Raw genomic sequence first — 17,011 nt, forward strand, 5'->3', positions numbered from 1 at the left:
CTCTAGAATTAATTACTCTCCAGTTAAGTGCAGAAAACACATTTTCTGTGACATATTTATCATCTCACAACATTCAAAAAGGCTAACATTTGCACTCTAAATGGAAAGCCAGGGACTCTGTTCTGAGAAGTGTGAATCTTGTTTCAGATGCAGCAGAGCGGAGATGAAAGGGAAGGACTGTAAGAGGGAAGATGGAAGGAAAGGTAATTGCATTGTTTCTCAGCAGAGTTTTGTGTGCAATGTGGTGGGACAGAAATGAGGGTTTGACTCCAGTTTTGCAAAAGTGTCTCTCCTTATTCTTTGCAAATGTCACAGCATAGCTGAGTCTTGTGGATAATCTAAATCCAGTGTCCTATTTTCATTAAAAGCAGTAGGAATCTTCCCACTGATCTCCATGGACTTGGGCTGAAGACTCAGCAGACTGGCTTTGCCTCACTGTTTCTGTTGGGTTTAGGCCTAGCAGCCAGAGGCTAGCTGAGGAGGCAGCAAAACAGTTCACCCACGGCTCAGTCACCTCACAGCCTGGTATATTACCTTAAATTGCCACCCATTTCTGTTGAACGCAATACTGAGGCTACGATCTGCAGCGGCTGCAGTGCAAGGCTGCCACCTGTGCTACCACCTGTGCTGCAAGGCCATCAAGTCTGGCAGAGGGGCGGCGTGAAGAGCTGGGCAAAAGAGCTTCTTCAGCTGCAATGGCACAGCCACCATCAAAAAAAAAAAAATAAAATCAGTGGGGATCAAGAATGAAAGGCTGGGAAGGTGCAGCGTCATGTGCCCCAGCCCTAGTGGAGCCCTGCACACGGGAGCGGCATCGGAAGGAGGGCAGGCAGCGGCAGGTGAAGCAGACAAATGAGCATCATTAGGGAACAGCATAAAAAAAGAAGGCAGATGAAAGGGATGAGGGAAATAGCCACATAAATCTTCACCCCCTTTGTGTATCATATTAATTTGCATGGTTGTTATTTTTGTGAGGAGATATTTCTTTCCTGAGGAGTAATCTGTCAGTTTTCATTAGCCCCTGGACCAGCAAACCTCAGCCAGCAATGATGACCTCCAATTCTCCTCCCCGAAAGGTGCCATTCCTGCACTTCAGGTTTTACACAGCATGTTTCACTGTTTATACTGTCTAATAGAGCAGATTGGCTGCACTTGATGCAAAATAAGAGACTCGAGCCTCAGTGTATCTGTCACTCCACTGACTTCAGTGATTTATAAGAGCTTGGCATCAGGCATTGAAATTTATTGCATTAAAAACTAATGGCAAAGATTTTACTGTGCCCATTAAAATCCTCTGTTAAAGACTTAAAGTACAACAATTAAATGTAATTAAAACTATCCACTACAAATATCAATACATTTTGTTCTGTACAGTGTGAAAATATCTCTTGCTGTTCCCTCATCTTTCATCTCTTATTTTAAAGACATTGATTTATTTCTTTACAGCTTCAGTAGATTGAGAAAGCCTGATGCTCAGACTTCTTACATGTGACTTCTGAGTCTCATTTCTCAAATGTATTGCACAGTTCTTTTGACAGTTATGCTAGATCTGATTAGTAATCAGTTTTCCAACAGTTCAACTACAGCAGCATTATTTTGTTAGTGTTTCCCTCTTTTATGTTTAGTTCACCATAGATGGAACCACAATTTTGAATTTTGCTTTGGTACATATAAGGCAGTGTGACAGCTTTGACTGTATTCTCAATGAAAACTAATTCATACACACCACTAAGAATATTCTTAGAAAAACAAAGTCCTGCGGAATGATAATCCCTCCCCTCAATAAAGCCTTCCTTGTTCCACAATCCCTTTAATTTCCCTTTTTTCAGAGACCTATAAAGCCACCTGTAAAATATTTCGTGATGATCATATAAAGGCAAAAAGGGCTTTGGTGACCTTACTATAATTTGACTTCAAACAAATACTCTAAAGGAAGTTTTAAAGCAATGAAATTGCAAATGTGTATAGGATTAATTGTTAATCTCTTTAGCAGTATCTTTAAAATGTAAGCCATAAATGTATTCCATGCTCTTTCTCCATTCCTATTTCCAAAACAAAATATTTCCAGAAAGAGTGGTTCTAGCACTATAGATCTTTCTGAGTAGTCTCTATTAAATATTGCATTCTTGAAGCATTAAAGGTTCCATTCTACCTCCACTTATAGGCCATTCAACTCTGATTTTTGTGTAATTGATGCAAATGAAGCATGTAATAGTGTTTTGTCAAATGCATGAAAAATGGTTTTAGGACCTTCTAGTTATAGGAGAAATGAGAATGAAGACAATTTGAGAAGTTAAAGAAGGATAAGAATATGTTAGGTGATTTGATTCCTCCGATGCACAAAAATACTTATGACTTGTCTACCTCCAAGACTGAATGGATATGCTAGCCTTACCTTTTTGCAGATAAAATACCTTTACTTCCTAGATTACCCAACAAATAGACCGAGCGTATTAGCAGCTATAGGAATGATATCTAGAATAGGTCACGTGCATTTGCTGATGGTTGCGTGCAAAACACAAAGCACTTCTGGGTGTTAGGCACATATTAAAACATCGCTATATTAACTAAGAGGTTTAATGTTCTATCCATTTCTTCTTCATTTAGTGCATTTAGAAAAGAGGCAGCTGCTAGACCCTAAGGTTGAAACTCACAATTCATAAGGTTTCAGAAGTTCAGTACCGGTGGGCCACAAACACTGAGAAAATCGTGGAGTGCAGTGAAGATTGTGTAGAGTCAAAGAGGTAGGACCTGATGTAATAAAAGGTTAAAAGGCTCGCTGCCTGGAATATCTGAGTACATCACAAGGAAAACTAACAAAATCAAGCTCTCAGGTCCTGGAAATAGAAGACAGCGACAGCCCTCCCAAGTAGTTTATAATAAAAATATATTTTCTTCCATTTAATTTCATGGCAGACTGGTTTTACAGCACCGGTAATTCACCTTCTCAAAGATGATGCAGTTTTGTATGGCAAGTAAAACTTACTTTTTGACCAAGCCATTTATCCACTCCTCAGGAGGTCCTCCAGCAAATCAGTGGAGTTTCTGTATAGTACAAGGAAATAAACTGGCTGATAACAGATGCATGATAAAACTGTTTTCCTTCACTCAATATGGAAGCTGAGGCTGTAAAAATATGAAAGGTGTCTTAATGTGGCAGTCTTCAGATTAACACTCAGCCTAGGATGCCCAAGGCATCTTCCATCTGCTTGCGTACCAAGCACCAAGGAAATGGGCAGAGTGATAGTTTGGGAGCTGAGCTTTGGAGTGGAGAGGAATGGGACTTTGATCCAAGGTGGCACGTACAGAAGGCTGTCAGATGTGGAGTGGTATCACAGGCTTTCAATTATTCTGATCTGGAAGCTGAATTTTGTGGCACGGTGTATAACAAATATTGACATTTACTAGGAACATCTTGACAGATTCTTTGTGGAGCACTTACCGACCTCCATACAGCATGAGTACAGCAAAAATACTTAGAGTTAATCGCACTGATCTCTACAGAAGAAACGACATGTTGGGCTCTTTCTTCCTTATGACTGATGACTTATCCTTCTAAAAATCTGATTAATTTTGACCTTATTCAAATAGGCAGGTAGCCAAGTAGCCATCTGCATGTACAACTACATATAAACTGCATGGATGTACACTTGCACATCCAATCAAAGTAGCTGCATGTGCATTTGAGGTTGTGTACGGATCAAGACCTAGTATGTGGATTTGGGTTAAAGGTTTAAAAATAAAGGTAAAGCATAAGTCTTCAAGTTTACTTCTCTCTAGGGACTGAAAATGAATGACTGTTTTCCTAAAGATGTCTTTTTAGCTTTTTTCTGAAGAATACTTACATATTGTCCAACAGATGTCAAGAAATACTTTTTGTCTATAACTGATATATATTCTGCCACTTTATGTACTAATATATATCCTTCTATGCTGTCTTCTGAACTGTAGAGGCATTAGATCACCTCTTCGTTAGCCAGAAAGTTCTGGTTACAGAACTTCTGGGTACAGAAGCAACTCTTTTCTCCATGTGAAATCTACTCATCCCAAAGATTTCTGTGTTCCTATGTGAGTAGAAAGGGAAAGAAAAGCTGACACACAGTATATCTCCACTAGGCTTCACCACACCCATCAAAACCAAAATACATGTATTTGAGTGGTTTAAAATACTCCATTCAGATCCTACTGCTGTGAAACTTGGTGTGGGGAAAGACAGCTGAAGGAAGGTATAAGATACTGCATAAATCATCGTGATTGCCTTGGGATCTACTCCAGTCTCTTTTTCAGACTGGAGGACAACCTCTGCATGTAAGGGGGACAACTTTGCTTAGGGATTACTTGTAACACTGTCAGCATTAGGGGGGACAGTTGGATTCAAAACATGGAAGCTCATTAATTCTTGAATACCTGTAACAAGGTTCTTGGTCCAATATGGCTGTACCACACAGCCTCCAAATCGAGTGATATGCTGGAAACTTGCATTCCTTGTCTCTTAGTTAGTAAATAAGTTTAAATACTAGCAGTGTGTGTGCCTGCTTTTGCATTGAAGGATGGATTAGGGAAATGTATTGACTTGTTTTCCACTTCAGTGGAAACACTTTCCATGCAATCTATAGATAACAATGAGTAAAGAGTCAGGCAATGCTGCTTAACAAACCCACTTACTTTAAGTGCACTTATCTGTAAATACCTTATTCCTGAAAAAGTATAGTGCCTACATAGATGTATCACAGTGCTTCAATTTTTGCAGCTGGAAGGCAGATGAGATACCCTCCTTGGGGACCATTTTGCAAAATTATGTGCTCTAGGTGCAATCTGGTCCACTCAGTCAAAAAACAAAAGCATTTTCTAAATGCCTATCTGTGAGCCCCAGGGATGAGTTGTCTCTGGCAGCAAGGATTAGGTATTCAGAGACGGCAGAGAAACCACCTCCCTCTTTCTTCAACTCACAAGGGCAGAGCTTTGACTACACCAGAGGATGTGCTGGACACCACATTAAGAGCCTGTGAAAAGCAGAATCATCCAGAGCAGCCGTTCTCAAACAAAGGCTTAGGTGCCCAAAGAAACATTTGAATTGCTACAAGGTCCCATACCTTGTCCATGCTATCATGGCCTTGGAGACCCATTCGGAAAAACTATGCGGAGGCAGGTAACCCTTCTGAATGTTTTTTTTTCAATGCAAATTCAAATGCTTATGCTGACACAGCCCCCTCCAGAGGGACCAAGGCCACCAGTCCACACCCAACAGCAGGAGGGCAGAGCCTGTACCACTGGATGTCACAGGACTGCCTGTCCACTTGCTTGAAAGCTGTGCTCTTCAAAAGCTCTTGGACACTTCCAGTGATCCCAGCCCCTTCCTTCATCAGCTCAAGTGTGCTCCCATGCCAGCAGCAGGTGCCTGCAAGGAAGATTACCAAACCATGCCAAAAAGAGCCCATCATCCAGCTCACCCCAGGGGGGTGATACAGCAGGCAATAATTTTCCTCATTCTCCTTCCTCCCTCCCTTCCTCCCAAGTGAAGAGCAGAGACCCACAGATGGCTGCCAGAAGCTGCACATCTCCTGCCCTTTTGCCTTTTCAAGCCAGCAGGCTTGCAAGCCTCAGCAAGAGTTGAGCCTCGAAGGGCTGGCTGGCCCCGATCCTCTTAGCTGCCATATGGCTGTGGTGGCATTAGCTTTCTTCCCTTCCCCACTCAGCAGCAGAGACGTGCTCAGCAGCCACACCTGGAAAGGCAAGAGAGGCAGCATTTGCCAGAGCCAGTCAGCACAGAAGTCACAATCACACAGGTAGAAAAAAGTCTAAGAAAAGGGGGTGGGGGCGGAGTGTGGACCCTGTATGCAGCACATAGGCACTGCCATTGCCTGCTGCTTGGCTTTGCCCCACATCTCAGTCTGCTCTTCCCACCCTGCTCCCACTATTCTCCTTCAGGCCAAAGTTGCTGACATGCTCAGCACTGGCCACAGAGACCATGACCATGAACAACCCCCACAGAAGTGCTCCACTTCCAGTGCAAGTACTGACTACTTCAGACCACACCAGAAACAGGGCAGAACAGTTTGGGTCAGCAGGGTATGGCTTTATGCCCCTTTTAGAGGAACTCAGGGGATGGAAGCCAGCATAAGGCACCTCTTCACCTCAACATTCTGCCTGCTGCCTCACAGCTACTTCCCACATGGCTTTTCCACATCCCCATGTTTATTTATTTATTTATGAGAGTCTTCCTCCACAGAAAGTCCACTTTCCAAGAAACATTTGGCTACTCAGCTTGCAAATGCTCATATTGCGTGGATGTATCTTGTAATGTATCTTCTCACTCACTGACTGTGCTGGCCAAGGCAAGGGAGACATAGAAATGCTCTATATTCAGGCTGAGAACATCCATAATTATCAGTTCATGCCATGGGTCAGCTGTGTTGCTCCTGTTTATCCATTTTGAGATTGTTGTGACAGAATAGTGCTACTAAAACAGGATCTGTTGCCTGCCCAGTCTTCACACAGCTGACTGAACATGAGCCAGCAGTGTGCCCAGATGGCCAAAGCGGCCAACAGCATCCTGGATTGCATCAGGAACAGTGCGGCCAGCAGGAGCAGGGAAGTGATCGTGCCCCAGTACTCAGCACTGGTGAGGTCGCACATTGAATGCTGTGCTCATTTTTGGGCCCCTCAGTACAAAAAGGACATTGAGGTCCTGGAGCGTGTCCAGAGAAGGGCAACAAAGCTGGTGAAGGGTCTGGAGAGCAAGTCTTATGAGGAGAGGTTGAGGGAACTGGGGTTGTTTAGCCTGGAGAAAAGGAGGCTGAGGGGAGACCTTATCGCTCACTACAACTACCTGAAAGGAGGTTGTAGTGAGGTGGGTGTTGGTCTCTTCTCCCAGGTAAAAAGTAATAGGACAAGAGGAAATGGCCTCAGGTTGTGCCAGGGGATGTTTAGACTGGATATTAGGAAAAATTCCTTCACCAAAAGGATTGTCAAGCACTGGAACAGGCAGCCCAGGGGAGCAGTTGAGTCACCATTCCTGGAGGTATTTAAAAGACATGTGGATGTGGCGTTTAGGGACATGGTTTAGTGGTGGACTTGGCAGTGCTAAGTTAACAGTTGGACTTGATGATCTTAAGAGTCTTTTCCAACCTAAATAATTCTGTGATTCTATGAGTTTATAATGCCCACATTCTGGAAAAGAGCAAAAATGCTGCAGGCCATGCCATGAGGCACATCAATAGCCTTGGCAGAACTGGGGCTGGTGAAGGGACCGTCTCTGACAGTATACTGCAATCTCATTTCTTCTCACGTACCCATATCACTTGGACTGTATTTCCTCTTCAGCATTCCTTGTTAGCCCAGTTCCAAACTCCCTTTTCTTCTTGGGATCCTGAATGTGATGCCACAATGAATACAGAGTGCCCTCAATAAGTGGGACATGATGTTTTCTTTAAAGGTGGCTTTAGCACTGAGAAGACTCTGTGGACTATGCCCATTTTGCCAGGAAACACTTAAGTGCAGACAGAATGGGACAACAGAACAGACTGTTTTGTGCAAAAATGAGTCCAAGACCTCCCCAGACCTACTTTGGAACTGACTCTGAGTCCAAATCTGACTCTCACACAAGCCAAGCCATGTGAAATGTGCTACGTCCTGCTAGTGCTGCGAACAGCTCCTGAAAAGGATTAAAGCCAGGACAGACAAGTATGAGGTCACTTGCCTGAGTTGGAAGAGAAGATGGCTGTCTTGGCAGGGGACCAACTGAGAAAGGCAGAGCTCAGTAGTTTTGAGGGTAACCCCATTGCTAGTAGGTCACAAGTAATCTGGAAAGGCTTCTGTTGAAGCTGAACAGGACAGCATCCAGTCTGTCCAGACTTTACAGCCTACAGTCTTGTCATGGAGTCCATGACAGACTCCATCTCTCATGGAGACCTTGCTTCTGTGTTGAGGGAGTGGTGTATGACTCCTCACAGATGTCCCATTTGAGTGTCTTCTGCAGTGGAGGAAGAAAGTTGGTCCACCCTGTCCCATGCCCTGATGGCTTTTAGATGACCGTAGCTTCTGAGAACCTGCAATACTGTTTTGTTTTTGTTTACCAGTGATGGTCAGTCTATGCCTCTAGCCTGACTGCATCATGACAAGAATAATTTGATTCAGACCATAATGCAACACCATCTCTCTTGCCAGGGATAAAATCTGATCATATCACATTTGACGACACATGATGTTGTTCTCATTCATTGCCCCACAGATCTAAAAACCATCCTTCCCCAAAAGTAAGGAGGATGTAAGGACATGTCTCCTCACACTTCTTTGCTTTCACAATCCTGCCCTGCATCACTCCATGCTGTAAACCTGTGGCTCTAGACCAGGTTTGCAGGCACTCCCCATAAGAGAGGGTGTCAGTGTCTTAGGTCCCAAGCACAAAAGTATGATGGAGAGATACCATGGCTCCTGCCAGTGCACCCCAGGATCTTTGAAGGGAAAAGTATAAATGTGTCCTACTCCTTGAAGGCATCTGAGTAAGACAAATCCCTAGGAAGTGCTGCACATACTGTATGGACTGCCACATATTGACTCCAAGGCATGCACTGGCCTGGAAACCATGGTGCAAAAAACTCACAGCCAGAAGCCAGCCCTTCACCCGTAATCCACTTCCCTTACATACTTTTAAGCCATGATGTTACAGCCTGAGCCAGGCAGTGTTTGTTATGCGGGCCCTTGCAGGATCACCGTGTGTGCGCTACAGACCAGCCTGGGTCATAGCAAGAGGCAGGAGAGCCTTATGGGAGATGCCAGCCAAGGGTACAGCCTGTTGTGTTTCACAAGCTTTACAATTTTGGGGTCACTATACACAATTCTTGTATATGTTCCATCAGCCTCCTTGAAAGTCTTGTGACAGCCGATAAGTACACCCTGTCCTAAAGCACAGAACAGAGGCATTCAATTCAGTATGCTGTTCAGGTGACTGAAGTACCAGCATTTTACAAAATAGCTTATTCAAGAACAAATTATGTACGTGTCATGGCTCTCTGCAATAAATGTAGAAAGTTTTATAGTGCATTTGATAAAAAACTCGACTTTGATTTGGTTTTTTTAATATCATTTAACTAAAATTTTATGTTCGTGATTGCTTTCTACAATATGCAATGCCAATGGAAAAGAAATATGGGGAAAACTACATTGCAAGCAGGAAAAGAAATTAATAAATAAAATGGGCTGGAAGTAAAACAGATGGTTGGCACCTGGTGGCTCTGTATAGACCTGGGTGACAGTGAAGCTGTTCCTGTGGTTGGAGAAGGAAAAAAAGGGAAGGGAAACATGACCGTACCACTGTTGCATTTGTGCTGTTATAGGGCTTTTGCCATTGGGGGTCTGGGGTTACTAGCTGTGCCAAAACTGAAGGTTAGTCCTAGTTCCTCAGCTGTTCACATCCCCTAACACTGCTCTTTTCCCACAGCCTGGACGACACTGTGCGCATAGGCCAGATTACCACCATCGTGCATGCCTAGGGATCAGGACCTCCAAGCACAGCATGGCACCTACCCCCTCCCAAGCAAAGCCCCGGCACGAGATCAGCCTCTGCTGCTCTGTCTTGCAGTCAGCCTCTCAGGAGTGCTGCGAAGCGGGAAGCCATCGCAGTGCGGTCACTCCATGTATCTCCATGCCCTCCCCGCTTCTGAAACACACCTAAATGGGATCCATGCAAGGCACTGCCTTATGTATTGCTGTCTCAGCAAGGGGACACTCCCTGCACAGAGGCTCCTTTGCAGAGGTCTGTGACCTCTCCAAACAACTTTGCTGCAATACTGTCTCCAGTGGTCTAGATCTCTGTATGACTTTATGGCCACATACAGTCTCAGAAATAGGATGTCAAGAGTTGTCAGTCAGCTACAATTCATCTTTCCCACAAGGCTATAGAGTGTGACAGTAAACACTCATCTTCAGCTAAACCCATTTTGAAAAATTACTTGAAGGCAAGTTGTTGAAAAAAAGACAGGCTGTTTCAAACGGAAGCAGCAAGGCCAGTGTCTGCGCTGATTTGCCTTAGGTTTGGATACAAGGTCACATAGTAGGAGAAACAAGGGAAAAAAATCAGCATATGCTGTATAATGGCATAATTTTAATAACAAAATTGCTCATTCTTACCTCTTACTCAGAGATTCATTCAGCCAACCTGGAACCTTACCTCCCCCCTCTACAGGTTGTCTTTAGCTTGCATTGGTACTTGGTGATGTGCACACCCCATACAGGAGTATACATACATACATACGTAGAGTACACAAGGAAATACTACACTGAGCGAAGCATGGGAAGGATAGGAGCCAGCACCGCTTTTCTCACCAGCGCTCTTAGAAAACTGGCTGGTTCCAATCAACCTGCAAAGAGGTTGCATCCACTCCCACAAACCTGCTGCAAAGGGGCAAGAGAGGTCCAGATTAAGGAGTGATGGACTAACATTTGATATGGCGCTCCTATACCAGAAGTGCGACCTTGCATGCCGTGGTAGTAGGTTGGAAGGCCGAGGCACTGCCACCAAAAAGCACAACTACAGGAAGGATATTGAGACCGCTCGTAGAGAAGTGGCTCTCCTCTTGTGTTGTATGCATAACAACTGTGATTCCAGTGCGTTTTGCAACAGCTCTACTACTTCCAAAGTCCATTAGCAACAACAGCGTTCAAAATTCATCACCTCAGCCTTCTAATGCTGGTTTTTCAGCACACAAAATGTCATTACGTGGATTACATGTCAGATTTTGCAAGGTCATTTCCAACATCCCATTTCAGGAACAACCACTATCTACCTCTTTACTGAGCACTCAGCACTTAACACAGTCAAATCATTTTTATGTAACCATAGTAAAATTAGCCCCTCTGGCCAGACTTCGGCAGGTAATACTGCAAACATGTACGAAGAAGTGCTATACCCTGACTATCATCACAGCATTCCTGTGACACTCGAGAAAGGTTTTATCACATCTCTGCAGTATATGTTTTAAGCAGCTTATCAGAGACACTAGCCTAAAAGCATCCTCAAACAGACATGACAAAAAAAGTTGCTCTTTTTATAGTTCATGTACTTAAGTGCAAGAACTGCATAAATGACTTATAACCTTTTTAATACTATAGCAATCAGTTGATTTACCACATCTTTAAACCAGCATCCCAGAATTTCTGCCTCCTAGGTCTGCAAATGTGCTTGAAAGACTTGGCCCCTGAGCATCTATCTTCCGAAGTTTTAAGTTTAGCTACTATTTCTTGACATGAACTTTCCATATTTTATAGAATTTCCAAGCTCACAGAAGAATTCCCATCAGAGTGCTTCTAAGTGAAGCACTGGGAAGCAGGTAACTGTAACGTTAGCAAAGCATCAAAATTTAAAAAGTGAATTGCTCCTTTAATCTGTTTCAAAAGAACTAATCCTACTTCAGAGCCCAGCCATATTAGGCTGTACACTCGAAAATTCCACAAGGTTCAGGAGTAGAAAGAGTAGGCTAGAAGCACTGTGAAAATTAGTTCATTTACAATAGAAATGCTTAGGAAATCCATTAATTTGGGGGGTAATAATGTCAGAAAAGATGCACGTGATCTCAGCTGCTCGCTCTCTGTATTTTGTTCTCTGTTTAAGAGAGAAAAAACATCCTCTGCAATTCCAGATTCTCTCCCTTCCCACAGAGGACAGGATTGTCTAGAATTTGTTTTATTTTTCAATTCCCAAAGAATATTCATATGAATAATTTACATTAGTGACTGGAAAATCTAGATAACTACATATAGATGACTTTGGAAATAACTTCTCACCAACCGGAGTATATGGAAGTGTTCTGATTAACAGCATTTTGTTCAAATAAGATGCTTTTAATTATGGTTTTAATTGATTATTGATACTTAACTACAGCTGTTTGCAAGGAAAACATTCTGTATGAATAATTATATGATACGTTCAAAAAAAACCAGTCATATCTGTTTCCACTGTGCAGTTTATTCAGTTTCAAATTAGAAAAAAATTACTAAGTATTTGACAATTCACATGCATAAACTCAAACATTTCAGCCCAAAAAAGTGTTGATTTCTTTCAGTCTTGTATTAAGGCATTCAAGAATTTCACCTAGGCAGACAAACATCTGGTTTTTTAAAAAAAGAACCAAAATAGAGAGACAAGCTATAACTCAGTTTTACTTCTGTTAACAAATACGACCAAAGTGAGTCCTGGTAGTACGCAGTTGCATTCTTTATCTTTTCAGTTGTGTATAGCTGAGAGGAGTCAAAGTGATCGGGAAAGAGTTATCTTCAGCAAAAGTTTTCTTCAACAGTGTCTTGATTTGGAGTGCTGAATAAGCCATTGTAATGTTATGTCTGCCAGGACAGATAAAACAAAATGAAAAACTCAACAGCCTGTTTGCAGAGTGTAAAAGGACAATAGAACACCAGCAGGTTAATACAAACAAAAAAACCCCAAACAAACAAAACCCAGAAACCATAGGCTCTCATTTACACCTAATTAAAAAATCAGTACTTAAAACTCCAGGGAGGGTTTTTTTGCTGTTGTTTTTTGTTTGGTTTTAAATTATGTGCGTTTTGTATTCTTGAAATATGATGACTGACATCAAGTTCTCTAAGCCACATACTAAGAACTGTTGGAAAAGCAAAGATTTAAAGTGACCATAAAATGAACTGTAAAATCCACGCTAGAATGAAATGCAGTGTGAGAACAAAGGCAGGAAAACACAACCAGGAAGAAAGAGAAGGGCAAACATCTGACAAAGCATTAAGAAGACATTTAGGCAGGTTGTAGGAGTCCAAGGTCTCTGAAAGACATGCAACACCGGACTAAAATTTGGTAGTTAAAAATGTCACCCCTCCGGATACAACCGAATGCATTGGGCTGAAAACTGCGGCAGGTTCAAACTGATTCATGAGCAGATTAGATCTTTTTGCCTCAAGGCAGTAACATCTATCAGGGAGGTAGGAAGGATGTCAGGGAGCAGCAACAGCTCTAGACCTCAAATTTAAATTTGTTGCCACATCTGTCCTAAGTTCAAGACAGCGCTTCATGAATATCCTGGCAGAGCAGCTTCGGCACTGAGACTGCAGACAACAGCATCCCTCGGCATCTAAAACAAAGCTAATAATGATATACTAATCTTCCACAGTCTCTCAGGATACAGAAACTGGCAGCCTTACACCTACACCTACTGATGAGACCAGCTAGCTAAGCTGCAGTTTGCACTGAAAAACGACTATCATCTCATTCAACTGCGTTGACATCAATCAAAAATGCAGAGGAAGAAGACAGGTCCCAGTCTTCTTAACAGCCTAGTAGTCTTATCACTTTAATAAGGTAAATATTTTCATCATAGTTTTTCATTATAAATGATGTTTTCCAGTTCCTTGATCTCCCTAGGGTCTTGCCCAACCTCTTTTCAGCTTCTCAAGGTCTTCCTCAAAATACGGCACACAGTACTCCAGTAATGCCTCCACAGTTCCAAACAGAGGTGATATACGCAGTCTCCTCCCATTTGTTATTTCTCTGAGCAAATATTCAGGAACCAAGTTAGCCTTTCCAGGCACAGTGTTACACTGGAAGACACTTGACTGATATTGTTAGGAATTGAGCCTTTATCATCACTGCTCCCAGGACTTCAACAAGTAAGTGATCTACATGGTTCTGCATTAGTGATCATTCTTTTCATTGTTTTCCCATTTGCAAATTTTAGCATACCTTTTTTGCATGCTTTTCTCCTCCAGGCCATCCATTTAAATGAACCAGGATCAAAACCTATTTCCTCCAGGATCCTTTCAGAAATTAAGTTGTTTTTACCAGTTTCTAGTCACAATACCACTTTTAGATCCTCCACTGCAGCCTGCCAATTTGGTGAGGATCAACACTGCATTTCTAAAATGCCAGTCACCTTTGCTGCCCTCCACCTATGCAGATAATCCTGACTCTGTTGTCTTCCCCAGTCCTTATATCCCAAAGTCTGATCTTCCCCAGCATAACAGTACGTTCTGTGTATTTCCCTCACTCTGAGATAACTGTTGCACCCCAAGCTGCAGCAAAGCTGGGTCTGGTCTTCTTCAAACCAAGTACCCGAATCATGTACACCACTTCCAAGAGAAGCCCCCACTGCCTAGCACGTCCCTGCACACAGCTGGAATCTTCCCTAGCTCTCTGAAGCCCAGGTGCCATGGTATGGTCTCCTCACCACCTCCACTGCCCGGTCGTCTCTGCCTAGGATGGAAATTTCCCCTGCTGCTAAGAGAAACTGGCTTTCCTCCCATTCCCACTGTCTCTCATTCAGCTGAGACCTACAGAGCTGCCCAGCTCTTCTAACGAGTCTGGCTTCCTAAAGAAGCAGCTAAAAATATCTGCTGAGGCTGTATCCATCCCATCCAGCACGACTTGTCTTAGCAGCGTGCAGGGAAGACGGGTGGCACAGACACAGCGTGCCCCCAGGCACCTGCTGCTGCTGGCTCAGCCTGTGCTTCACCCCCTCCTCCTGCCCTGTGGAGAGAAGGGGACAACATGATAGAGGAAAGGGACAGGAAAGTGGAAGAAAAGGGGGAGAGAGGAAAGGGCAAAAAGGAAAGGCAGATGGAAGACAGCTTCATGGGGCTTTTATAGGTCCTCACTGCCTTCAGGATACACTACCCATGTCTCCAGTAGGACAAAACCACTAGTCCCTCAGTTTGAGGAACACTGCCATACAGCCACATGCAAGGCCTGCTTACAAAGTAAAATCGTGTATGGAGTGAAACACTTGCCAAACTTTGTTAAGTACCACCTAATAACTGGAAGGCCTTCATATCCAGTTACTATTTTTTCAAAAGTAACAGTTTTTGTGAGGGATTCAGTTACTTTGGATTTTAAATACGCTTTTCCAAGACTCCCATCAAATTTATTTCTTAACTTCTCATGGAACTAAATAATTCTACAAGAACTTTTAATTTACACATAATTCTGTGTTAAATTGAATTGAATGCAATATTTGCAACAAAATCTTTCAAAGTAAATTGAGATTTTCAGTTATATATTGGAATTCGATATTAAAATCTCATTAACATTTTTAACATCTGATCTGATCTGTACAAAGCATACACTGATGATGCTGTAAAAAAAAGCTTACCAATGTTATCCTTCTCTTTACAGGAAATAGAATAGCAACAGATTTCTCTGTCTTGAATAGCTGAAAGGTTTCTACAGAAACAAAAATAATAAAATAGGTAGTGTTGTAACTCCACAAAAACTGACAACATAAATTTCCATTATATTACATGCTTTCTGCTTTTTACTCAGTGGGTTCCATCCTACCCTCAGATACTAAATTTCTAAAATATGCTACTGCACACAAAACCCCCCATATTTCTTAAACTATAAAGAGTAAAAGGTTATAAAGTCATTTCACAAAAATTCAAATTTCTCATTAAGTCAGTGTAATAACAAATAGGAACACAGAAATCCGTGAGCTGAAAGTAACATTTTGTAGTGGCAACCGAGTAACATTACGACGTCTTAGCATTCACCTTTTCCTCTTTTCACTTAGAATTCAGTCTTTATCTCTGATAACTCTTCTAATCAAATAACAGTACTCGAGTGATCACACCATTATCTTCAAGATGTTTATTAAATTCCATATAGTAATAAAATATATAAATATGTTATATTTTATTAATAAAATATATAAAGATATTGTCTATACTATAACTAATATATTATGTTCTATATGACACATTAAATATATCTGATTCCTACTGAAAGGATGTCTCTACATTTAGGAAGAAACTGATTCTTAATTAACTCTGTTTATTTCTGGGAATTTCCCTCGCCCCCTCAGAGTTTCTGAGCACTCTGTTATTTTTTCATTTATTTATCCTCACACAAGTGACGCAGACATGCAGGAAACAGATTACGTTCCTGGAGCAGATGGGGAGTGGAGGCACTGAGAAGGGAAGAGTCTTCAGATCACAGAAGAGACTCTAATAAAGAAGAGAACTAAATAGTGACCTCCCTGGACTTCAGGGGAGCGGGTTTGGCCTCTTCAGGGATCTGCTTGGGAGTCCCACTGGATAAGGCCCTGTAGCAAAGAAGGGCCCAAGAAAGCTGGTTAATATTCAAGGATCATCTCTAAGCTCAAGAGCATCCTAATGAGTCTGGAAAAAAAGCCGGGAGGCAAAAGTGGATCAACAATGAGTTTCTGGCAAAACCCAATGACAAAAAGGAAGCATACAGAAGGTGGAAGCAGGGACAGGTAACCTGGGAGGAATACAGAAACATTGTCCAAGCATGCAGAGACAGTTAGGACAGCCAAAGCCCAACTGAAATTGAAGCTGAGAGATGTCAAAGGCAACAAGAAGGGCTTCTGTAAGTACTTAAGTGACAAATGGAAGATAAGAGAAAATGTGGACCCACTGCTCAGTGAGTCGGGGGACCTGGTTACGCAGGACATGGAAAAGGCAGAAGTACCAAATGCCACCTTTGCTAGCAAGATTAGCCTTCAGGAATCCCAGGCCCCAGAGACCAAGGGGAAAGTCTAGAGCATGGAAGTTGTACCCTTGATGGAAGAGGATCAGGTCAAGGAAAATGTCAGCAAACTAGACATAGAGAAGTCCATGGGCCCTGGTGCGATACACCTACAAATGATGAGGGAGCTGGTTGATGTCATTGTGAGGCCACTCAGGATAACCTTTGAATGATCATGGCAACTGCGACAGGTGCCTGAAGAGTGGAGGAAAGAGCGGGAAGGAGGACCCAAGGAAACTACATGACAGCCACCCTCACCTTGATTCCTGGGAAGCTGATGGAGCAACTAATCCTGGAAACAATTTCCAGGCATGTGATGGACAAGAAGGTGATCAGGAGTAATCAGCATGGATTCACAAAGGGGAAATCATGCTTTACCATCTTGATAACCTTCTACAATGAAATCTACAGCTTGGTAGATGAGGGGAGAGCAGTGGATATTGTGTACCCTGACTTCAGTATGGCTTTTGATGCAGTGTCCCATAATACCTCCACAGGAATTATGGGCTG

At 42.6% G+C, this 17,011-nt stretch overlaps 1 protein-coding gene across 2 annotated transcripts in view; it reads right to left on the minus strand.

Annotated features, from left to right (window-relative positions):
• Positions 1 to 11,944: 11,944 nt before the first annotated feature.
• LOC104048632 (ADP-ribosylation factor-like protein 8B) overlaps positions 11,945 to 17,011 on the minus strand; it is a 28,134-nt gene continuing 23,067 nt past the window's right edge. The window contains exons 6-7 of one of the 2 annotated variants that reach the window (XM_064455100.1): positions 15,108 to 15,178; positions 11,945 to 12,336 (exon numbers count right to left, since the gene is read on the minus strand). In XM_064455100.1, coding sequence (XP_064311170.1) covers positions 12,287 to 12,336; positions 15,108 to 15,178 — 121 coding nt within the window. In that variant the 3' untranslated portion in view covers positions 11,945 to 12,286. The remainder of the gene's footprint in view (positions 12,337 to 15,107; positions 15,179 to 17,011) is intronic. The other variant, XM_064455182.1, reaches the window with a different exon arrangement.

The sequence above is a fragment of the Phalacrocorax carbo genome, chromosome 1, assembly GCF_963921805.1.
Source record: "Phalacrocorax carbo chromosome 1, bPhaCar2.1, whole genome shotgun sequence".
In the NCBI taxonomy this organism is placed as follows: Eukaryota; Metazoa; Chordata; class Aves; order Suliformes; family Phalacrocoracidae; genus Phalacrocorax; species Phalacrocorax carbo.